Genomic DNA, 26,179 nt, shown 5'->3' with positions numbered 1-26,179 from the left:
TTTCCTTCTTTGGAGTTAGGCAAGTTGGCATCATGCCCCCTCGTCTTTTCTCAGAGGAGGTTTCCAACATGCTAGAAAGCTAGCATAGCAAGAACTTCCTAAGGGCAACTTTGCCCTCCATCTCCTCTGGTCAATTCCAGCTTCTTCACGTTTGTACTATCTCTTCCCCTTCATCTGTAGACTTTCCTTCATCTACCTAGCTAAATCATTGCCCTGCTGTTATTTTACTATTTCACATACACATTTCTATCTTTTTGAAAAATGATTTTTAGTCCCTGATGACAAGAACCATAAATTTCCTTCTGATTTCATCACAGTGCCTAGCTTAAGGCTGAGCCTTTATGAAGTATTTGCTATAGTTATTAATACTTAATTGATGTGACTACAAGAGATTTTGCTAATCGCTTATATTTGAACAAAATTCAACTTAGCAATTCCTGAGAAATTAGACTCTAACCTAAAACCTCTAATTTTGTGGGGTTTTTTTTTACATTGGCTTATTTTTTTAAATATTAGTACAGGCTCTGATTCTCTAAGATGCTGCTTTCTTAAAAGGTGAAGAAGAAGCAGTGAGAAGAAGGAAAACTGGAGATCTAATAGAGATCTTAGGGGAGGTGTTGATGTATAATATTAGAAGTAAAGCTCTAGAGCTGTGCTGTCCATTATGGTAGCCACTAGCCACATTGGTTCTTAGCTGGCCCAAACTGAGATGTGGGATAACAGGCATCAGGGCTCAAAGTCTTACTGTGGAAAAAAGAATGCAAAATATCTCAATAATTTTTCATACTGAGTATCTATTAAAATAAAACTTTTAGATATACTGGGTTAAACAAAATATGTTATTAAGATTAGTTTTACCTGTTTCTCTTTACTTTTTCATGTGGCTAGTAGAAAAGTTAAAATTTCTATATGTAGCCCACATTATATTTCTATTGCTCAGTGTTATCTGCAATAGCATTTTGAATACCCAAGACTGAAAAGTGATCCAAATATTAAGTGTGGCTACTAACATAAAAATTAGTTTTATCTTTTTTAAAAGTTCATAAGAGCTTAAAAGGAAAAAAAGAAATTTGAAAACAAACTGTCTTAGAAGATGAAACCATGATATCAAATTTTAAATCAAATTTAATAACCACACAAAATGACTCATTTTTATATTAAAGGGTGTTAAAATGAACATTTCACTTGAAGCACCAAGATAAAAGATGCCACATTCTAAGTCAAGAGTGACACTATGATGCAGAATTTGCAAAGGAGGTGATGACAATCTGGTCATATGGCTCTTAAACCCTCATGCCTAACAGGAATATAAAAATATCTGAGGTAGGAAGAGATGGGGACAACACAGTTAGGAAGCTGGTGGAAGACCACATTATGATGACAAGTCATGAGAGGAGCTTTAAGGAGACTACTCAGACTATATTCACCGCAGTTTGGAGGACACTGCAGATTGGGAACCATCAAATGCCTGGACACTGGCTGGCCAGATGCTTGCATATGGTTCAAGGGAGAGGCTGCCTATTTGTTGAAGTTGGTGTGCACTCTAAAAATGTATTGTGGCAAAAAACGCATGAGTATTTTCCACCAGGTAGTTGTGGACCACTGTAAGAGAAAGCTGGTGTGGAATGGACTTAGATTCTTCCTCAAAGCGCTGCCTAGAGTGGAGTGGCAAAGAGGCCAAATGGCTGGAGGTACCTTTGGACATCTAGGGCTTGAAGAAGGAAATGTAAGCAACCAAGAAGAATACAGACATCTTTGCTCACATAAGGGACCCACAGGGGAAACATTCTGAAAGGGACAAGAAAATTCCATCCACCAGCTGGAGGAAGACTACTGAGTGGGCTCAGAGGGACTGTAAGTGGGAGACAAAAATTAACCGCTTTAACTTTGTGAACAGCCCTGCTTGTTCACACCAGGCACACGCAGCATCCAGGGCCATGGTAGCATATGTTCTCTACGTTCATATCATTACTCAACCACAAAAACTGAATACCTATGTCAACAGATGCATTTTCTGGAAGTGTTCTAGGAAGATCAAGTTTATCCAATGATCCACCAACTTCCAAATATTGCAATACCACTTCAGATGCATAGTAACATTTAGGGCATGATACCCTGCTATCTACACACTGGTATTTACTTTCCATTTAGACCAAATACCAAAAACAAAGCTCACAAGGGCCTCAACATATTTCAATAAAAGCAGTTTATTGCTTGTTACCTTTTAGAAAAAACTGAACAAATGATTCGAGACAGAGAAGAATCCATGTCCATGGTTACATTCAGATGGTATGTAATGAAGATCTCCAGATGGAGTAATAATAGAAAATATCTTGTTACTAGCATCTATGCTTCCAAAAGAGTTCATCTTATGGCTCACATTAAAATTTAACATTAAAACATTAATCCAATTCCATGTGCTTCAAAAGTCACACACTTTTTAATCTAAATCCATTTTTTACCCCAAATAACTAAAGTGCTCCACTATCCACTAGACTCATTAGAATGGACTCTATTTTAGGCTGTTTCTTAAAATTTAAATGCCTCCCAGAAAGGAAGGCAAAATGTTCACACACTTATTCAAATGTATTGCTGACTCTGTAAAGATAATTCCAAAAAAGAGTTTCCAAATATGATTTGAAGAATTGTAATATCATAGGAAAACTATATAACCTTCCATAGTAACTGCACAAACAATATTCATTTTGTAGGTCTACATTTCAAAATGTTGGTTCAATCTTTTGGAGTCAATTTACATGGACTATAAACAGACAGGTATCACCCTTTCTCCAAGAGTGGACTGTAATGTGTAAAACAACAAAATCAGCAAATAGAGAAATAGTTCAAGTTCCTACATTAGATGCACCCAAGCAATACTCAAGACTCCTTTTCCCTGGCTTTTAAAATTATTTAAAAGCAACTTAACTCTACCAAAGAAGGAAACTACTTACCTAGCCAAATTTCTTGAAGTGCTTTTTTAAAAATCTATAACTTTTCTATGCTAAAACTCATGGTTCTGGATTTCTTATAATTCCTCAGAAAAATTCTCTATGGTCACTAATAAGCTTTTCCCAGTGAAATCCAAATATAGCGCAGTGTTATGTGCATAGGCTTTTGAGCCAGTCTAGCTGGTTTCAGTTTTTGATTGCACCTCTTACGAGCTCTCTGACCTGGGGCCAGCTCTTTGTCCTCTCTCTCTTTTTTTTTTTTATAAATTAATTTTTATTGGTGTTCAATTTACCAACATACAGAATAACACCCAGTGCTCATCCCGTCAAGTGTACCCCTCAGTGCCCGTCACCCATTCACCCCCACCCCCCGCCCTCCTCCCCCTCCACCACCCCTAGTTCATTTCCCAGAGTTAGAAGTCTTTATGTTCTGTCTCCCTTTCTGATATTTCTCACACATTTCTTCTCCCTTCCCTTATATTCCCTTTCACTATTATTCATATTCCCCAAATGAATGAGAACATACACTGTTTGTCCTTCTCCGGTTACTGTGGCCAAGTTCAAAAAGGGTGTTGCCTGAGTTCTCCTCTGGGATTTTGATGGAATCTTGTCTCACATTTAGATCTTTCATCTATTTTGAGTTTATCTTTGTGTATGGTGCAAGAGAGTGGTCCAGTTTCATTCTTCTGCATGTGGATGTCCAATTTTCCCAGCACCATTTATTGAAGAGACTATCTTTCTTCCAGTGGATCGTCTTTCCTCCTTTATCGTATAATAGTTGACCATAAAGTTCAGGGTCCACTTCTGGGTTCTCTATTCTGTTCCATTGATCTATGTGTCTGTTTTTGTGCCAGTACCACACTGCCTTGATGACCACAGCTTTGTAGTACAACCTGAAATCTGGCATTGTGATGCCCCCAGATATGGTTTTCTTTTTTAAAATTCCCCTGGCTGTTCGGGGTCTTTTCTGATTCCACACAAATCTTAAAATAATTTGTTCTAAGTCTCTGAAGAAAGTCCATGGTATTTTGATAGGGATTGCATTATACGTGTAAATTGCCCTGGGTAACATTGACATTTTCACAATATTAATTCTGCCAATCCATGAGCATGGAATATTTTTCCATCTCTTTGTGTCTTCCTCAATTTCTTTCAGAAGTGTTCTATAGTTTTTAGGGTATATTTTGAGAACCATTTGAATGGTAAATGGTTCTCCAACCTTTTATTTTCAGGTTGTAGGTGTCCTTCTGTCTAAAATGAGTCTCTTGTAGACAGCAAATAGATGGGTCCTGCTTTTTTATCCAGTCTGAAACCCTGCGCCTTTTGTCCTCTCTCTGTCTCTATCTACTTTACAAGGTGGGACTTGTTATAGGTCATAAGATTGTTGCAAACTGCCTTAGTGTTCAGCACACTGCCGGGCACACTCTAAGCATCCAGTACACATCACCTATTGCTACATCAAAGGGCCTCTTTGTGATTCTCATTCTTTCTTGACCTTTGAGTAACAATGGTCAAGCTATTTCTTGAATTCCTTGCTTTTAGTTTCTTTTGCTCAGTGTTCTCCTGGTGGCCTTGTTTCTCCTCACGCTTTCTCAGTGTCTATCTTCTGTTCTCTTCTTCCCCAAGCCTATTCATTATCCCCTCCCCATCTTCAACTTCAGCTCTACCCCCATCATCCTTCTCTCTTTTTTATGACCTAGAGAAATCTTATCCATCACATGATTCACTTTGTTTAATACAAGAGCATTTAACAAGATTGTAAGTCATCAGCATTCTGATGCAAGATGGCAAGAGAAAATATGATTCCACATACTCTTGTTGGCAATAACTAGAGGAATACACAACCAGCTTGTGTTGTCACTGCCAAATAGGCACTGATTTCATTTCAGTATTCAAATAAGAAATGCTAGAAAAAGGAAGACAAGGAAGGAAGGAAGGAAGGAAGGAAGGAAGGAAGGAAGGAAGGAGAGAGAGAAGAGAGAGAGAAAGAAAAACAGACTAACATACCGCACCACTGAGGGTAGGCAAGACAAGCTTTACTAAGTTGCTCAGGGCCCCAGCACAGAGAAGGCAAAAATGAAGGGGAGCTGAGGGAGGAGGTTATCCAGAAAATCCTAAGTGTAAACTTACACTTTGCATAAATGTAGTAGGAGATGGCAGACTTAAGTGCCTGCCGGGGCTAAGAAGCAAACTAATGCAACTAATAGAAGCAACTGAAAAATGGATGAAGAGAGCAGGATGCATCACAACAGGGAGACGTAAAGACTGGGACAAACTGGAAAATGTAACTAAAGGAATTCACATTTGGTTTTTAAAAAGTAAACACTGCAGGCCAAGTTAAGTCATAGATCTCTACTTTTGTTTCTCTTAGTATAGAGAGACAGGCAACAGTATCACTGCCACCTTCCCCATAAAGCTAACTTCCCAAGGTATTTTTTTAAAACATTATTTTGCTGGAAAGACTAATTTGCTTCATATTCTGATTGCATCTGTTGAATGAATGTTCTGATTTGCAATTCAAGCATGGATCCACTGCTTGTCTCCATCACAAATCCAAACACTATGTTCATGGATTATTAAGATTCACTTATTGGCTCAAAATGATCCAAATCCTGCCAGTGTCACTCCCAAAGGGTATAAATGTGCCACCTGGTTTAGTCAAAATATGCCTTCCTTTTCACATCCTTTCCTACTGAAAAAAATGACAATCTTGTGGCCCTAAAAAGATCATACTTGTGAAAGATAGGGCCAAATTCAATTAGTCATCAGCACTGTAAACTCTGCTTAAAACGAAACCAATGAAAAATATCCAGGACTATCAACAAGTAGGTAAACAGCAATTACTTCCAGGAGATATTTATTCATACCTGATAATCATATCTTCAGATTTTCTGATGCTTTTTTTTAAAAGATTTTATTTATTTATTTATTCATGAGAGACAGACAGAGAGAGAGAGAGAAAGGCAGAGACACAGGCAGAGGGAGAAGCAGGCTCCATGCAGGGAGCTCCACGTGGGACTCGATCCCAGGTCTCCAGGATCACGCCCTGAGCTGAAGTCGGCGCTAAACCACTGAGCCACTGGGGCTGCCCTTCTGGTGCTTTAAAATAAGTCCAGTTCAACATTTATTGGCCAAATACTATGCATCAGACATTGAACTTGGGGTGCAAATTAAAAACTTGATGAAACTATAGTTGCTGCTGAAGAGCTAACACCCTAGTCAGGGAGAGAAGTATGGGAACCCGCTGTTTCAATATAATGTGGTAAATGCTATCAAAACAAGTGTGGAGAATGTACTAAGGGATAAAGCAGAAGGAGCACTTGGCTCGGCCTTTTGGAAGGAAGAGAGGAGATTAGTAAAGACTTCCTGCAAGTTATTTTTAAAAATAAAAAGCCATATCCCAATTAAAACACAATGCAACTAGCCTGGGTAATGAAACAACTTAATAAACCAACCTAAGTAATAAACAACTTCATTAGTATACTAAACCACCATAGAAATCACACTGAACATTTTCCTATGCTTCAGGATAGATTTGTCCTGACTCAGTCCTACATTTTTGTTAATCATTCTTGAAATCATGAGCATGCATTTGAGTAAAGGGAGATACTACCTCTAGTTCTTTAAAGAGGTAAGCAGATGACTTCCATAAGAGCAGAAAACAGTGAAGACTCTCTAAGTTTAAATACAATTCTGGAATCAAAAAGACTCCCCTCTCCCATGTGGTGAGTGAAATTACACTTGTGTTTCCCTTCTCTCACTGAAGGTCTAGGACTGTATTCAGGGGTTGAACAGGCAAAGAGAGCCTGCTTTCTCCCCAACCTCCACTACTGCACATGCCTGAAAATCTACCATTTAGGGAATAATTTTATTTAGATAATCACCACTGTGAAGATTCTACGGCACCAAAATATATTTACATCTTAGTGCAAATTTCAGGATAGCGTTATCATCAAAGGGAGCAGTTAAAGACACTCCAAACTTAGAGAAATTCCTAAGTAATATGCAAATTTTGAGGATAAGTTTAGTAACTCAATGTGTTCACCTCATTTCTTAATCTTGGTCAAAGGTGAAGTCTTTGAAGAAATAACTGTGGAATGGTAAAATATCATGCCCCTTTTATTTTAGACTGTATTATCATCAATGTCTGAACTATGGGCATCAATATTCTTTACAGCAAATCATTAAGCACTCCCTTAGAAGTAAAATGCCCTAAAACTTCCTCCTATTTGTGATTTTTTTCTAAAATATATTATTTATTTTAGTATTATCATCTGAGGAATTATTTTCACACACTACTGTCCAAGTTACATGCCAGCAATTTTATTCTCAACAATTTAAATCCCCGATCATCTTCGCTGAGTAATAATAAGGCTACAGAATGCTACCACCTAATCAAAAGAAGTATCTCTATTATTTTGAATATCATTAGAGATATATTATCTCTGAATCAATAAAAACACTAGATGCATTGATTACTCATCAATACCATTTGGTGGTAACGAACTAAGATACAATATAATTTATCCAGTAATAATAGTAATTGACCTAGAGTTACTAGAATTACTATTAACCTAGTTATTATCTACTAAACTTGGTATTATTGCTTTATCAATAGATAACTGAATTTAGATGAACTTATAAAAATAGAAGCAGAAAATAATTTCTCCCATACCAATCTCTGTTCTTTGTTTTTACATAACATATTCAACATCTGCTACTTGAATCTTAGCTTTCCATCTCAGAATAGAAAAAAATCTTTATAAAACTTTAGATAAAAGTGATGATTGCAGTTTAAAAGGTTCATGAGTATTTTTAATGAGTGTTTTCATGACTATTTGTGCAGTTTTGTATGAAATAAACCTCCCAAACTTTCACCATGAAACTAGGAATGATGAGAAACAGCTATGAATGTAGAGACAAGACATTCAATAAAGCCAAATTTCAGGGGGTTGGGGGAAAAACTCAACAATATTACACATCTAAATACATCTCAATATCATATTTCCTTTTACAGGTAGGCATATTGGCTAAAACATTTTTTTAATTAAGAGCATCAGTAAGCATCAGACTTAGACACACAATACCCACATTCCATTTAAAGGAGGGTATTACGCTGAGTGAAATAAGTCAATTGGAGAAGGACAATCATCATATGGTTTCACTCATATGTGGAATATAAGAAATACTAAAAGAGATTATAATGGAAAGAAGGGGAACTGAGTGGGAAAAATTAGAGAGGGAGACAAACCATGAGAGACTCCTAACTCTAGGAAACAAAGGGTTGCAGAAGGGGAGGTGAGTGGGGGGATGTGGTAACTGGATGACGGGCACTGACGAGGGCACTTCATGGGATGAACACTGGTTGTTATATTATATGATGGCAAATTGGATTTAAATTTAAAAAGTAATAAAAAATAAATAAAGCATATTATTAGTGTGTGAACTTAGGCAGATCCCTTGCCCTCCCCAAGCCTTGGTCTCCATATGGAAAAGTGAGGATTATACACACATCAGTAGGCTGCACTATTATTAGATAAACCACATACATGAAAGCCCAGTTCCTCAGCAATTGACATTTCTAGTGACTTCTGGGCACTATGCTTGTAAGCTACTACAGCCCCCAGTAGGTTCTCACAGATCTTTCAAGTATTTTTCTTCATTCTAAATTTTTTCCTTTCCATACAGATGTTTCGTTTGGAGCCACTTCTCTAATTTACTAGAACAATAATGAGCTCAATCCTTACCCTTATGGAAAATTCTCCTCTTTTTATATTGATGCCTGCCAACTGGTGCTTATTAATAGGCTCACGAGTGAGTCCTGCAGTCCACTAGCAAGAATTACTGAATACAGGCATAGACTTAGGGCCACTGCCCTATCATCACAGGAACCCTCCCCAGTGACAATTCAGAAACCCCCTTAAAGCTCAGCAAAATTCATGAAGTAGCTGTAATAAACACAATGCATGCTTAAATCAGTAACAGATTTAGCCACCAGAACATATTTATACTCATTCATTAAAAAAATTACCTCTTTCACACTGGGGTCCAGTAAAGCCGTATGTGCAGGCACATCGATTCGGAGCCACACACCTGCCTCCATTGAGACAGCCACTTTCACAGACAGCTGGAAGGTAAGAAGAGAGAAGCTGAGAGCCTTCACCTGAAAGTAGATGCTAACAAAGTAAAACCTACCATCCCCTGCAGGGACAGCAATAAAAAATTTTAAATACTCATCCTGGTATTCATTTTAAACAGTTACTTTACAGTCCCAGATCTGTCTATATTCCTTAGTCAACTCAGGTCAAACCACCTGGAAGAGGTGAGTTTGTACCTCTGTTAATGCTGACGGCTTCATTCTGGGAAGTATCTGAGCAATACTTTCAGTTCTACATCTAAAATGGTGGTTTACAAGAGATGTCACTGAATGAGAACTGCATTTTAGCCAGCTGACTCTTTTGCTTATGATTTGAGGATTCCCGTGAGGGAAACATTGACCTCTGTTACCCTTACAGATATACATTCTGACCATATTTACGGACCATAATGAAGATCCCACTATTGTAACAGAATCTATCAGTGAGATAAGTCCAGCGATGCTTGAGGGAGGGACATCTTACTTGCCAGAAAAGGTAGTAAAATAAGAACCAACAGCTCAAGCCCTGAACAACTCATCTCTGTACAATTTCCTGCAATTCTCTCATGCACAGCCTCTTTCCAGGCATCTTTATCCCCAGGTGGTGGGCTCTGCTGCATCAAACTTGCCAGCACCACCCACTCTTCAAAGCCCAGCTCCAATCTCATTCCTCCATGAGACTTCCCTAATACTTCCTTTTGAATTAATTCCTCCTTCATATATTTCCTGCACACTTTATCTGTATCATTGTGGCAGTCATGGAATTGAGCCACTCAGATCTCCCTCCAAAAAAACCTAATGTAAGGAGCTTAGCTGGCTGATAGCCTCCAGCTGCCGCACCTTCAGATCTGCTTCATGTTCATGCCAAGGACACATATCTTCTGGCTGCTACCACCCAATGACTAAGTTTAGTGGGATAGCAGAGACTGAGCATTTCTGCCCATTTTGGAACTCTCCTGATGGGAAATCTTTCCTCTGAGCTTGCCATCAGCCTGGCCAAGGCTTCCTTGGAGCTGCATTATAGTCTGAGGCACCTTCTACACAATCTACACAATCCCACTCTCCTCGTATAGAGGTTAGACCAGCATTATAGTACGAAGGCCCTCCCCTTCTACTCCTGCTTTCTGCCCCCAGCCCTTTATTCTTTACAGGCCTTTTCCACAATAAATCTCATGTATATCTAATTCTGTCTTGGCATCTGCTTGGGATTAGAAAACTTGAACTGACACAACCCCTTAGAGCCAAAACTATGCCACAGTCCATTTCTCATCATAAAATTAGAGATGTTTACATATATTCATTGTTCCTATTTGCCTCTTAATTTACAGTCAGGAGAGAAGGAAAAGATAAAGCAGAAAAGAAATTTTGAGATGGCCTAAGCCAACCATCCCATTTTACAGAATAGGAAAATGAGGTCTAGGAAAGTTTTTCTAACTCTGCAAGTGTTAACTGAGTGCCTGTTAAGTGGTAGTTTTGGGGGGTAAACTTCAAGGAGCACCAAAGGAAGCACGGAGGTTTCCAGCCGCAATTCATGACTCCCTTTCCAAAAATGCCTTTGACTCCACTCCCATTCCAGCACCTTTATAGACACAGCCTTGGTACTAGTCTTCCTGCTTCCTGTTTCTTACCCCTGCAGTTACACCTCTACACTGTAGCCAGCACGATCTTTTTCATTTTAAACCATTTTAAGTAAAGGGTACAAGGCCAGCATTTCATAGCACGGGCCATGAAGACAGACTGCTTGGGTTCAAATCCCAACTCTGCCAATCCCTCCCCATATAACTGTAGACCAGTTACTGACATCCGGTGCCCCATTCTCCTCATCTGTTAGAGGTAACAGAGGCCTCTAACTCAGGAGGCTGTTGTTTTATTCAACAAATTAATCCATGTGAAGAGTTTGAAAATGTGTCCAGCACATGGTACATAGTAAATAATTCACTCCTCTTCCCTGGCTCTATTTTAGCTGCAAACATGGGATGCATAAAGGCACTCAAAATCTGGCCCACGACTTCCATTCTGATCTTATCTCCCTTCCCATCACCTCCCTCAGCAACACCAAAACTCGCGCTGTGTCTGACATCTCCTCCCATGCCATGTTCTTGTGCTTTGGCCCACGCTGTGCCAGCTGCATAAAAGGCCCATCTTCCATCATCTGACAAGTGAACTCCACCCCATCCTTTGAGACTCAGCTCAAGGGTCTCCCCAACTGGAGAAGCTGTCCTGTGTCTCCTCTCCCCATGCTGCTGCTGTGGGCTACACAAAACTCACTCAGTATTCTTACCACACTGTAGTGCATGACCAGTCACGGGAGCATTATATAAATTTTGGTTTATTTATAATAACATTATTCATCATGGTAAAGCTATATACAATGGCAAAGACCAGAAGCAAACAGAATAAACACTCATCGTTAAAGATTCATTAAATAAATAGTAAAAGATCTATGTAATGGAGTATTCTGCAACCATTAAAAGTTATTTCAAAATGTTTAATAACATTAAATATACTTCTAGTAAAATATTAAGTAAAAAAGGAGTATGAAAAATCATGCAAACAATAAGATCTCATGTACCAGATATGCATTAAAAGACTAAAAAAAAGACTAGAAAGTAATATCTGGAATGACGGGATTATGAAGAACTTTATTGTTTTCTATTTTTGCACTTTTCCACATTTTTTGCAGGGTGTAGGTTCATCTTAGTGTAATAAAAAATAAGCTTTCTTAAAGGAATTTGTGCCTTTTGCAGGGATTGGTTAAGAGCAGACACAAAATAAACAGTGTTCATGTATGAACCAGCAAACTGAACACCTTGTGGTATTACAGTAGCAGAATCTCGATTGAGAAACCAGAGAGATACAGATACCATTAATCAAGAAAAAGGACATGTTTGAGGAGACAGATGAGGTTGAGTCTTGAAATATTTTGAGATGCTTCTTAAAAATTCAGGTGGACATATTCAGCAATCAAATGGAAGGTATACATCTGGAGCAAACAAGAATTCTGTCCCTTGGGTGCTGATCATATACTAACAGGAAGAGGTAAGTGAGGGGGGGGCTGCAGATAAATGAAAAGGAAATGAGTCAAACCAGCACTCTCAAGGATCCAATCAGATATTTGGTGCAAAGTGCTTTAGGTGAGTGATCTGATCATCTGTAAGACTCACGGGACATTTGTAAAAAATGCCACATTTCAGATAATCAGAGAGAATCCATCAGTACTATCTCGGGATTCTTTTTGTCTCAATATCTGTCTACACATTTGTCTGCATAGTTTAGCATTTAGGATACTTATATTTACTTACGTTGTCCGCAGTGAGTCCCTATGTATCCTTTCTGGCACAGACAGTGATCATCACTACAGCTACCTCCATTCATACAGCGAATATTACAGTGTTGGACTTGAAAAGGAAAAAAAAAAATAGAATGACTTATTTTTGCAGTTTAAGTAAGTAGGTTGCAACACTTCACAGGAATTGATTTGCTGTGATTTGGAAAGAAAATAAAATGGTTTATCAAGATTCACATATTTGTTCAGAAATAACCCAACTGAACACTAAACATGTTCTTTTTGTGAACATAAAATCAATTACAATGTAATTGTTTCTTTGATATTTACCTTAATAGTGCTAAATTACTTCCCTAATTTAGCAGGACTTCCCACTCAATGTTGTTTCTGTAAGTTATACTAACAAGAAAATAGTGCCCTGAGCAACCGTATGAGACAAGATTACAACGGCAATAATTTTCCTGTTAAAAGATTTAGAGTCCCACCGTAGGTGGCCAGGAAAACAGTCTGAGTAAGAAATTCCAAGGAATTTTGTTAAAAAAATTTTGAAGGCCGCAAAGGCGCCTGGGTGGCTCTGTCAGTTAAGCTTCTGCCTTCAGCTCAGGTCATGATCCCAGAGTCCTGGGATCAAGTCCTGCAAGGGACTCCCTGCTCAAGCAAGCATCCTGCTTCTTCCTCTGTTCTCCTCCTTGCTCCTGCTCCTGCTCGTGACATCTCTCTCTCTCTCTCTCTCACACACTCTCTGTCTCTCTCTCTCCCTCATGCTCTCTCTCAAATAAAATCTAGAAGGAAGGAAGGAAGGAAGGCAGGAAGGAAGGAAGGAAAATTAATTTTGGAGGCAGCAAACAGAAGGAAAAAATAACTATAAGAGCATTCAATAACAAAGTTGCCTGATAACGGAGGTAGCCAGCCTTGGCTCAGAAAGAGCTGCTTGTTTAAACCATAACCTTAAACTAAATAAGACCCACAGTGTTTGAAATCCACTCTTCACCACATTGTCACCTACAGGAGTGTGACTTTGAGGGTCAGGGAAGAAGGACTATGGGTGGCAGCCTTGGATGTGAGACGAGACACTAGAGGAAACTAGAGTAATAGACGTGTGTGAAGGGGAACAACAGCATGGCGTGTGCTCTCTTTTCTCTAGTACTTAGGCGCTCTCTAGTTCAGTAATTTAGGATGCTGAAACACTTTCAGAATCCCAGGCTGTCCCTTCGTCCTCCAATAATAACTACCCTACCTGGAGAAGACTAAGGGCTTGACAATTCGTCATGAATCCTTGTTGACACATCCCTACACAAGGAGACCGGGATTGGGCACTGGAAGTTGGCTTACTCCAACCTGTCCCCCAAGCTGTGGAAGAAAATCCCTACAGAAAAAGGATCCACAATTTTCCATAGGGAGAAGAGAACCCCTCCTTCTGTGCAACAGCAGAAATCAGCTGCTCAGCCTTGCTCCTATGCTCAGTCTTCCTGGAGCATAGAGGCCAAATATGCTATGAGTAGAGAGAAGATGCCTCTCAGCAGCCACCTCCTTGAGCAGCCCTCGTTAGGATTCTCCATGCCATATCAAAAAGTGGCTGCAGACTCCAGGAGAAAGCGCCATTTTCATAAGGAGCTACACAAATCTCAGCATGACAATGTGGAAGAGATGTCAGAACTCAGTACTTCCGATGCCTTCATAGAGGACCAGAAAGTTAATTAAGTCAGACTGAAAGTGATACACTTTCTCAAGAACACCTGAGAGTGTTCTGAGGCACCACCAGAAACTCCCTATCTCTAGTACACTAAGAACTTCCTCCATCTCTCAGCATGGCCATGGGCTTTTCAGGGCTCCTCTACATATTCCTAGTTATGTCCTATGACTCAATCCTCAATCCACTTATCATTCATTCATTCACTCAACAAATATTTCTGAGTGCCTACTGTGTGCCATGCAAAATGCCAAACACATCGTTCTAGTCTCCTCATGGAATCTCCTCTTTAACCGGTCTGTCTCTTTATCCCTAACCCTTAATCCCCAACATACCATACACACAGTTGTTAACAAATACTGAAGCCCTACCTATCTCTAAGACCCACCGCAAATGTATCTTCTTTTCTTTTTTTCTCATTTCTGTTTTCTCTTCCTTCTCCCACTAGATATAAGCCCTCTTTTCTCTGACTCCAGAGTACTTTATGCTTCTCTTTTGAAATGTCTATTATATAACCTAACCTATTTTATTTAGTTATTTCTCCTATTCCCAACCCATTTGTCTAAAAGCTTCCTTAGAGTGAATAGCATCATGGTTATTAATTATACCCTCAAGTGCCTAGAGTAGTACCTTGCCTACTTGCAGGTGTGGCATAAAACTCTACTAAGGTAATCTCCACTTACTTAACTCACACCACCAGATAATGACATCGAAAGCTATCCTCAAACACTAAGACTGAGAAATTGCCCATTATGTCCTAAGCTATTATACAGCTGTAAGTAGGTTGCTATTAAAAATATTTTATCTACACTTCCCTATGTATAAAAGCAGAAATAATTCCTTTGTTGGAACATTGTTATACAAGTCAAGCAACCCAGGAAACTGATTAAAACAGTTATTTTAGGCTCCTATGATTCCATTAAAATGTCTCAGCCAAAATGCTTTTGAATTAAAAAACTATCTACAAATATACAAAAGGAATGATTTGGTGAAAATTTGGATAATATTCTAAGTAGGTCAGGAAAAGGTGTATAGTTGCTTTAAAATTTGAAGTTAAACTTAGCTTCATCCTATCTTAGAAAAACAGTTAGGATTGGGAAAAGCACAGGAAATGATGTCATGTGTCAAGCAGCATAGGAACTCAACCCACAAACTGATTTCAATTAAAGTGGTTCATGCCAAGAGCTAATTTCCATTCCCACATGAGCAACAAAGCCATTTAGCTACTTTGAGATAAAAAGCTAACAGTAGTTCAAATAGTAACTTTACATTATTTGTTCAAATTGAAAAATAGAATGAATTCTTTCAGGAAAAATGATAAGTTTACATTTAAATGCAATATAATAAAAATCACTCTGTTACATTTTTTTTCCCCTACTCTTTCAGGTAAACCTTTTCCAGCATAAAATACCATGTCTCCTTTAAAAAATAAAACCCTTGGTCAGACTCGTGAAACTGTAAAGCATAGTTAGTCCAGTGGTCTCAATAAACCAATGAACTATGAATCTCTGAGCTGGGGGATCAGGCGTAACAAGAGATAATTGGATCTTAACCATCTGCTTTGCCATAAATATGTTTGCCAAAGAAACTTCACATTCTTTGTGAGTCTTAGATGTTCAGGGGAGAAACATATTTCTTTAGAATAATCACACGGGATTTCTATGAAGAAATAAAGGAACTAAACATGTAGCTTCATTGGAGAACAATTTAGAGACCATATGTACATAAATTGGTTTTAGTTTTTTTATTGAGTTCTGCCATTGATGCACATTCAAATTTACAGTGCTTTGAACAAGCATCGCAGATGTCTGGCCATTATAAGACCAAGTACTATATCTCTAGAAAAAGCCAAAGCTCTACTTAAACCCGTAAAAATGCTGTAAATTTGTTACATGTTCTAAATACCTTAAGTCAGAATATATACCTAAATTCAATCTGCATTAAGATTTTACCAGAAACTGATGATACCAGGGGAGTTCAAGTGTCAGTGTCCAAGCTGCTATAAGCAGATAACCATGAAAGCCAAGATCCAATGAGGACTTCCCCTTGAAAATGAGAATACAGCCTCAAAGGGTTTCAAGTAAGACTCAACATCCTAGAATTAGCAGGAAATGTTGCCATTTACCTGTATCTATATAGGATCCTAAACAAATTATAGGGTTTTTTTTTTCAGATTTGGTCAATCATTTTAGTCATTCAATAAATAAATGACTAAATCTCCTCTTTTTGCCATGTACCAGGAAGAGTAGAAGAAATTCACTTTAGGTGACAGCCCAGTACATATTAGTTCATAAGATCACCAACCAGAAGATAACAATTTGAGCATGCTATGGGAATGAGAGAGATGCTGGGCTAGGGTAATCATTTTCTTTGGGATGCATTAGGTTGGGAAGGATTCTGGAGACCTGCCATTATCTTGGCAAGCACAAGTGACAGAAAGAACATCAAGAGCAATTTGCAAATAAGCATCTATATGGCAAGCACGTGATTTTAACTTAGGCTAGGAAAAGCACAGACAGACCAGTTAGAGAGTAAGACTAATTCCTGGACTTTACACCTGAGACAGGTACACAAAGGCAGAGTCACTGCAGGACAAAAGTAATTTTCATTCAGAGAGACAACAGCAATGAGATTTTCCCCTACGTGCATAAACATCTTGTGGTGTCGAAAGACACGCCACTCAGAAGAGCAACTTCTCCTAAAGTACCTAAAACAAAAGCAAAAACAAAACCCTAGTAATAGCTGGAAAAAAAATCAGAGAAAGGTTAAATGATAGCAGTGATAAAGGCACTTTAGAACAGACTAGAAAGAAAGCAAAGGACTAAACTATTCCTAGTCTGAGCAGGTCCCACCCATTCCTCTCCTCCCTGTTCATATAAATTCCACACTTCCCTGAAAAACCTTTCCAAGGGTCACTTCTTCTGGATTAGTGATAGCACCACCTTCCTATTCTGAGTGCCCTCACATTTTCAGCATGTGGTTGTCCCAAACCTGCTCAAACTTGCTCACACACTGGTCTAGAGCTGCTCCCCTAGCCTTCTCCCTTAGAGCTTGGATTTATATTGGGAATAAAAGCACCCCCAAATCTCACTGAGTTGAAATAAACTGAAAATGATCATTTGTTTTCAAACTGTAAGAGATTCCACACAGGAACGATGTTAATACTACCCCAAAATGACTTATAGGCTTACTGTAGTTCCTATCAAAATCCTAGAAAGTTATAAATATATATAGGGAGAGAGAGAGGGAGATAATTAATCTAAAATGTACATGGAATTGCAAAAGAACTAGAAAAGCTAAAATGACTTTGACAAAGAAGAACAAAGTGAGAGGAATTAGTTTACTCAATTTTCAAGACTTTTCATAAAGCTTCAGTCATCAAGACTGAATGGTATTGGAGAAGGGATAGACACATGGATCAAGAGAATGAAATGAAGACCCAGACATAGACCTAAACAAATATAATTTTTGATAAAGGTACAAAAGCAATTCGATGGGGAAGGATAATCTTTTTGAAAACAGATGGTGCTGGACAACTATAAGCACTGAAGGAACCTCGATCTCAACCTCACACCCCATTAAAAAAAAAGTATCTCAACATAAATCACAGGTATATATTTAGAATATAAAACTATATAACTTTAAAAAAAAAAAAAAACTGGAGAAAATCTTCAGGATCCAGCGCTAGGGAAAGAGCTCTTAGAGTTAATACTAAAAGCATGATCCATTAAAAGAAAAATTGAAAAACTGTATTTTCATCAAATTTTAAAATATTTGCACTATAAAAAACTAAGAACATGAAAGAACAAATTACAGATGGGAGAAAATGTTTTCAAATCATATTTCTTTTATTTATTTATTTATTTATTTATTTATTTATTTATTTATTTATTTATGATAGTCATCACAGAGAGAGAGAGAGAGGCAGAGACACAGGCAGAGGGAGAAGCAGGCTCCATGCACCGGGAGCCCGACGTGGGACTCGATCCCGGGTCTCCAGGATCGCGCCCTGGGCCGAAGGCAGGCGCCAAACCGCTGCGCCACCCAGGGATCCCCGCAAATCATATTTCTGACAAAGGGCAAGTAGTTAGAATATACAAAGAACTCTCAAAATAGCAAATAATCCAATTATAATGTGGGCAAAAGACATAAAGACACTTTTCACTGAGGAAGATACACAAGTGGCAAATAAGCACAATCAAAGATGTTCATCATAAATCAGGCCAAAAATGCAAATTAAAATCACAATGAGATATAATTACATACATATCAGAATAGCTCAAATTAAAAATGTGACAACACCAAAACCTGGTAAGGATGCAGAGAAACTAGATCATTCATACATTGCTAGTGAGATTATAAAATGGTACAGCCACTCCAAACACAGCCTGGTAGTTTCTTGAAAAACTAAACATGCAACTACCATACAACCCAGCAATTCCATTACTAAGCATTTATCTCAGAGAAATGAAGACTTATGTTTATATAAAAACATATACATGAGGGGCACCTGGGTGGCTCAGTTAAGCATCCAACTCTTGGTTTCAGCTCAGGTCATGACCTCAAGTTGGTCAGATCGAGCCCTGTTGTCAGACTCCACATGGAGCCTGCTTAAGAGTCTCTCTCCCTGTCTTCCTCTGCCCCTCCTCCCTGCTCTCTCTCTTTAAAAAAACAAAAACAAACACAAAAAGTCCAGAAAACCCATTTATCTGACTCTGGCCAGCCAATCTTTTTTGCTCTGGTGCCCCTATGACCAGTGCCAAGAGGTCCAAGAGGTTAAGAGGAGCCCTGTCTTCCTAGTGTCCAAAGGAATTGCTGGCTAGCAGTTAGGACCTCCTGGAAATGCAATCTCCCCTTCAGGCCACTAAAAGATCATTTCCTATTCCCAGAGTCCCAAGACACTCAAAAGCAGAAAACAACTTGAAAGAACACCCCTCCTTTCATTCTTTTCATTTTCAAATGAGAAAATTAAGGCCTCAGAGGACCCATAACTATCCCAGGCCTCCTCAATCCCTATCATATAACAAGTATAAAATTTCTCATGGGAATTATTGGTGAAATGATCTAAATTTGCCCCCTTTTGGTGGAACCACAGGTAATCAATGCAAACATTTTGCTGTGCTGAGTTATCCTCCTACTAGCAGGAAAGTTAGCAAAGGGATCTCTCCATATTTATTGTCAACCACACCGTGGCCAGGAAGTTCTAGAGGATAGTATAGCTATTCCTTAGAGCAACATTTCAAAAGACCAGAAATGATTCTAATTATCACTGCTACCCTTAATTTAAAATACTCTGCCATCTTTAATTTTATAAGATGTTTAGACAACATTAATTCAAGTAGAGTTCAAGCCAATGATTTTAAAGTCTCCAAATGCCTCAAAGATCCTGATGATACCAAATTGTCCCCCTCACACCACTCTTATCCACAAGCTACTCAGGTCCAAAGTCCAGGTATCATAGGTAGACCTAAACCTCTTCAGAGAACATCATCCATAAGTCTTGGACGTCAGTCTCTAACCTAAATCTGGTCCACAGGACCACCTGCTACACTCCCATTTGAGGCCAGCTTGAAATCTACTAGGACCAACTTATTAACATCCTATCTTTCCATCCTGTGATTTTTTTTTTTTTTTACTAGACAGAGAAGTCAGCAGCACCTCACACTATTATACTGAAGACCTTCCCAGCTGGATACCTAGTTTTATCATCCAGCTACATTTTATCCCTGCCAGAGGAATACACTGTTGTTGGCTGATCCAAGGGCCAATCTAGCAATGGGGTCTGTTCCCAACTTGATATCTAGACTCCGAAGGAGTAGTAGGCTGTGTTTGTTTGGGTTCCACCAGAAGCAGATTCTGAGACAAGAATTTAAGGGCAAGTAGTCTGTTTTAGAAGTAACTTCAGGAAACACTGGTAGGAGAGTGAGGAGGTGAGACAAGGAAGATGGTCAAGATGCTCACTACATAACCAAGCCTATTACCAATGGGGGCAGCTCGGGCTCAAGCCACTAGGGAACTCCAAGAGACAGCTGAGAACACACTTCATAGTTCTGAAAACTGAGAAGCAGGGAAGCTGGGGCACATATCCAACACTCTCTGTCTGTCAATAACAGATGCTTCTAGGGCCACCAACCCTCCAGCACTTCCAGCTTGCCCTGCATTCAGACCTGGCATGGTCCCCGCCAGAAAGGTTTTATAGACCTCTAAGGCAGAGTTACCAGTGTTCACCCATGAATGCCAAGGTATGTTAGCACACACCAAGAGGGTCTATTCTGACCACTTGCCCTATCTTGTTAATCAGCTCATGAGAACCATAGCTAAATACTAGGACTCTTAACAGGTAATGAACCTTGACCACACTGAAATTTCTACCTGCAACAGACAAAAGAGAATGAATTTATTCCATAATACTTTTGCCAAAAACCTTGTCAGACACAGAACACACTCTAAGGAGAACTCATTTTCTCATAGGAAATGGGAAATGGAAAAGGAACCTAAGTTTTTTGCTTTGGTAATGGTCAGGTGTTGAGGGGCTGTTTATATAGGCATAACCTTCAACTTTTTTAATGACCAATAATGACTCACCTTGTCCCCAACCACTGCATTTCCCCTAATTCATTGCTGAGTGCCCCACATTTAAAGAATAAACCCCCCTTCCCCAAAAAAGTGTAAAAAACGAATATAACAAGCAAGAAAAGGCTCTGGAGAATGAACTGTGGGCATTTATTTGGCTTCGCAGAATGAAGTGGTAAAATTGTGAAAGGGAAAATAGATTTGTGCTTCATGAAAAATCACAGAACTGCCATAAATGTCTTCTCACATTTTCTTCTTGCAAAGTCAGGGGTCTTCAGTTTTTAAAAAGTATTTAATCAGACTCATATTTCAGTACCATAAGGAAAAATGCCTAGTTTTCTCGAGCCGTCTTGAACTGTTTAAAATGTTCATTAAACAGTCATTCCATTGAGCATCTTTTACAGTGTTTACATTGGAGATACAAAGATAAATAAGGCAATACCTACAAAGGAGGTCATAATCCCTATATTACTCATAGTAACTATGTCCCATGGGTATTTCCTTGTAAAGAGTGAAGAAGGAAAATGGGAGGCCAGATTGAAGAAAGCCATTCCAAGTATTTTGGGCAGAACAGAGAAGGCAGATGTTCTAGTGAAAAAAAAAAAAATATATTGCAGGCAAGAGAAAAGCCAAAAGCAAATTTAGGAGAAAATAGGGCATAACCACATAAAATAATATTATATATAATAACATGTTATACTCACTGGATCTGGAGCCACAGGAAGGAGATATCTGACCAGATGGGCAAGTGCACATATTTGGCCTAGAACAAAATCCATCCCCACAGGAATGCCGGCAAATGGCTGTGAATAAAACCAGAGGTCTGTTAGTACATGGCTTCAGAGCATGGTGCTTTACTGGAACCCAGTCCTCAAATGAGGAAATCTAGACTCTCAGCTTTCTCATTAATTTTGTCATCATGACTAATGTGACCTTAGGTCTCAGGTTTATGCATTTACAAAACAAATGTGTTGGACCAAATAAGTTCTGGATGTAAAATGCAGTAACTCCCTTATTCATATCAGCGGTCCTCAACCTCCCTCAGCTTATTCCACACACACCCAATCTATCAAAAGCCCAGGACATACTATCTAGAGAAAATAAAACAAACAGAAGTCCTGCATTTAAATATACTTAAATGCCTAGGAGCATTTTGTTTTTCTATTAACTTTAAGATGTAATAATATAAAAATTGCAGCAGTATTCTTGGGGGTCTATTTTATTATAAATGGTTACTGCCTAATAATTTTTCTAAAAATATTAGCCCCTACTCAGACTAATTCTCTACATCAGATCCTGCCCACTGGGAACATATAATCTATGGAGCAGCTTTTACCCTAGGTTTAAGTTCCATTCTCAATTACATCAACAGTCTGAGAGGAGTCTGAAATCCATGACAAAAGCACTGATTCTACAGTCAATAAGCTGTTCACTCTTTAGAGAAATATAAACACTTTCATGCCACTGAGAGACTTATACAGTATATACCAAATGCTCTGCTGGTGGCTAGAAAAATAAGTTTAAATGGCAAATAATTTATATATATTAGCAGACTAAGATTTGGCCACTACTTTTTATACTCAAAAGCATGGTCCCTTCCACAAATGCCTGCTTGCATAACCCTGCAAGAGGCAAATGAGATGTGCAAGGCTAAATATAATACACTTGATAGAAAGTGCACTGAAACATCAAAAAAGCTTAGGACAGAGATTGAAAACTATTAAGAAATAAATCGTCAAAGGATCCTATAAACATTTACTTAAATACCTGAAGACAATATTTCTCAGAGATACTACAGAGCACCAGGGAAAGGGTTCTGTTGTCAAGTTCATTTAGAAAACAAACACCATTATACGTCTCTCTTAGTGATTCAGTTTTGATCTTTAAATAAAGCATGATGTGCCAAATGAGCAAGATGCTTTTGGTCAAAATCAAGAATTGGGAAAGGGATTAACTTTGTCAGGTCACCAGAAGAACATGGTTGAAATATTCTGTTCTTCTACACAGACCACTCTAGGCCAAGAAAGAAAGGGGAATAACTGATTCCTTAACGTCTTTTCAGCTCTAAAATTCCCCCATTACACTGACAGAATTTTCTGAAAACTGGAAATTACTTCATAGGTATGATGACAGTAAAAGTTCACACAGGACAGAAACCATAACCAATTTGACTTAGTATCTCCATTAAATAGTACTTTTTCTGGCACGTGGTCTGTCACTCCCAATTTGTGGGATATGATGAGAATCTGGAGGTTCACTGCGGCAGCAGCATCAGTAGAGGAATCTCCAGAACCATCTGAGCTCTTCCCTCAGCTTTCCACTCATCTGCAGCTGATGTTCTATCCACTTCCTTTCCCCTCTATGAGTTAGATCTGTCTTTGGTCTCGACCACCAAAATTCAATGTACAAGGTTTGGGTAAGCTTGTAGGAGGCCAGCCCAGTTAGAAATTACAATAAGAAAAGCAGTAACATGGTATTCTTTTTTCAAAATCCCATCAAAAGTGATTACACGTCTACACAGCCAAGTGACTTACCCTGGAGCTAAGTATCCCTGTGGCTCTATTCCCTGTAAATCAGAAACCTTCTAAAAGAAGCCACTGAACTGAAGTGTAACAGTGGTTTGACCAAATTAGTGTATTTCCCAATCTTGATTCAGAGGAAGTAGGAAAATCTTAGAGCTGGAAGACTCTGCTATAAACATCTTAATAGTATACAGTTACAAAGAAACAAGTACTAAGAATCACCATGCAACCAAAACAACAAAAGAACATGAAGAAAGACAGATCATCTATTTACTTACGGACAATACATTGATTTCCACCAGGTAAGGTTTTCCATCCAGGGCAACAGTAAGCATTATAACGTGATCCACAGACATTGGGTCTGAAAAAAAAAAAAAAATCCAATCACAAGAATTCCAGACTTAAAAAAAAAAAATATATATATATATATATATATAACCAATAAAAGGGGGGAAAAAGTCTCTGAGTTACAAGAACAGGACGAATTTTTGCAGGAAAAAAAAAAAAGGTAAACTCATACTGGTTTTGTAGTTTGGGACTCTTTAACATAATGATACCAACAAGGATATCCCTTAATATCACCTATGCATACCTCAGAAAAATAAAAACCAGAGATACCAAATGCAGTGCATCCTATCACAAGGAACAGATATAAAAATCTATGGGGCTATATGAGTCTAATTTAAACAATAAAATTCCTACCAATCTAGTTGAGAAAGGTCATCATAAAACCTGCATACAAAGTTTGAAATTTCTACTCATTAAAGCTGTGTATATTTTTTTCTATGACCCAACTCACCCCTAAAATGTGACCATATTCTTCCTTTCACCACAATTATGGGAATACAAACTTTGACATTAGTCAGAAAAAATAAAAGCCAAAAAATGTAAATATTTCCTTAGCCAAAGTTTGGAAACACAATAGTTGATACCGGCAGTTACAGAAAAATAAAGTCAGTGTAACGTTGGGTTTCTTGTATACAGATATTTCATCAGGTTTCTTGGTGGAAAGCCTCCATGCAGAGTCCAGAGGATCCATATTTAACAATTTAAGGGAGTAACTGGGTAAAGATCTAGCTAGTTCTATACTAGTTCTTAGACACTGAGGCATAGGATTGAACACACAGTGACCCCAAAGAAACCATTCATTTCACTATGCCACATCCAAGGGCCTAAACATTGATGCTATTTCCTCAAGCTTGAGGGCTGTAGAATAATAAGGTCAAATGTTTTGCAATCAATTTCATAAACAGTAGTTGTTCCAAGTCCTGGTGTTATAAATCCTGAGTCCCATTCACGTAACCCTTTATTTTATTCTTATTTTTTTAATTTATTTATGATAGTCACACACACAGAGAGAGAGAGAGAGAGAGAGAGAGAGGCAGAGACACAGGCAGAGGGAGAAGCAGGCTCCATGCACCGGGAGCCCAACGTGGGATTCGATCCCGGGTCTCCAGGATCGCGCCCTGGGCCAAAGGCAGGCGCTAAACCGCTGCGCCACCCAGGAATCCTCACGTAACCCTTTAAAAACAACTGTGTAACTTAAATGCACTTCTGGCTGCGGTGCACTAGTGTGTGCAGACCACGTGTAACAGTACAGAAGCCTCCTGCACCTCCTCTGAACTCACTACTTCAAGCATAAGCAGGACTGGGAATCAAGGTAAAGTCTTTGCCTCGTCCTGCGCTCATCTTACAGCCCCAGGGGACCTAGAACACTGCAGGGCAAAATGCATACTTCAGACTGACTGATGTCGAGGTCAGAATGAGAAGGAGGAAGAAAGTTAAAAGAATCTGGGAAAGAGCCCTAAATCCATTCCCAATAACCCTGGATGTCTCCAAAGCTAGGCAGAGAATAATGGGATAGAGAGGTTTACTACATGTCCGAAACGAGGGGCTCCGACACATGGAGATAATGAAATGTCTCCCTCGGCCACATTGTGTGTGTATCAGATGAAATATGGACATGAACGCAACACAGCATTATCTGCTCACCTAAATTAGCGACTCAACCAAAGGAACTATAAGAGGTTAAGGAAGAGAGAGCTTATCACAAATTCTAAGCCAGTGGCTCTCAATCTTGTGCCCCTCCTGTGACAAACAGTGCCCCAAACTTCGGTTCAGAGTACCCAAAACTTCTGGGGGCAACTCAGAATCTTGGAAAGGGAAGTGAGGCAAGAAGTTAGGATAGAGAGCTAGGGTCGGGGGAACAACTGAACCTTCCAAACTCCACAAAAGTTCCCTATATTGAAAATGATAATCCAAGCCAGAGTCAACCACCCCAAATCTTCCCCACTACAGCTCATTACAACAACTCCACTGGATCCAGTCCAATCCCAAACCATATCCTGGAATAGCTTCAGAGGACTCCTGAGCCTTTGTAGGTGTCCGGCGGTCAGAGTAACTATGTTTACAAACAAAAATCAGGACATATTGTCTGACAAGAATGAGTGTATTTATGAAGCAATAACACGTATTACATGGAAAAGGCTAAGAAAAAAAGAGGCTAGAATCAATAATTTCAGTCCTACAAAACAAAATATTCAAAATATTTTCCAAGGTGTTTGAAAAATCACAATAATATAAACAATCCTCATCGTTTCTTCAATGTTTACAACCAACCTACAGACAAACCATGGAAGATGTTATGATTTACAATGACTGCAAAACAAAATGTAAATGTTTTAAACCTGCACCTGTAAAAGTAATAGTATAGCTGTCATAAGTCAGGAAATGAGTCGGGAAGAAAGGTTTGGAGAAAAAGTAGTTGATCCACGAAATAGCAGTTCAAGTATATTATAGGTTTTAAAATAACCAGTAACTGAAAGTCATATTATTATTACAAAAAAGTGGGAAGGAAAAGAGAGAAAGCTATCGATATCTAAGTGAGCTACATTCCTAGCTTTCGTGGCAAGGAGGCAATGGGTACTGTTTAAATCTAGAAATACAGGTACAGGCACAGTACATGGTGTCATGAAGGTAAGCATAAGAAGAACTGAAACCAGAAATGGCTAAAATTGGTTGCCT

At 38.8% G+C, this 26,179-nt stretch overlaps 1 protein-coding gene across 1 annotated transcript in view; it reads right to left on the bottom strand.

The window, feature by feature from the left end:
- Positions 1–26,179, bottom strand: part of FBN1 (fibrillin 1) — a 226,944-nt gene that overhangs the window by 175,072 nt on the left and 25,693 nt on the right. Inside the window, exons 3-6 of the mRNA XM_055319738.1 lie at positions 23,434–23,516; positions 21,338–21,436; positions 12,387–12,482; positions 8,980–9,075 (exon numbers count right to left, since the gene is read on the bottom strand). Of these exons, the coding sequence (XP_055175713.1) occupies positions 8,980–9,075; positions 12,387–12,482; positions 21,338–21,436; positions 23,434–23,516 (374 nt within the window). The remainder of the gene's footprint in view (positions 1–8,979; positions 9,076–12,386; positions 12,483–21,337; positions 21,437–23,433; positions 23,517–26,179) is intronic.

The sequence above is a fragment of the Nyctereutes procyonoides genome, unplaced genomic scaffold (genome assembly GCF_905146905.1).
Source record: "Nyctereutes procyonoides isolate TBG_1078 unplaced genomic scaffold, NYPRO_anot_genome, whole genome shotgun sequence".
Taxonomy (NCBI): Eukaryota; Metazoa; Chordata; class Mammalia; order Carnivora; family Canidae; genus Nyctereutes; species Nyctereutes procyonoides.
The sequence above is the reverse complement of the archived record's forward strand: the minus strand, read 5'-3'. Positions and strand labels throughout refer to the sequence as shown.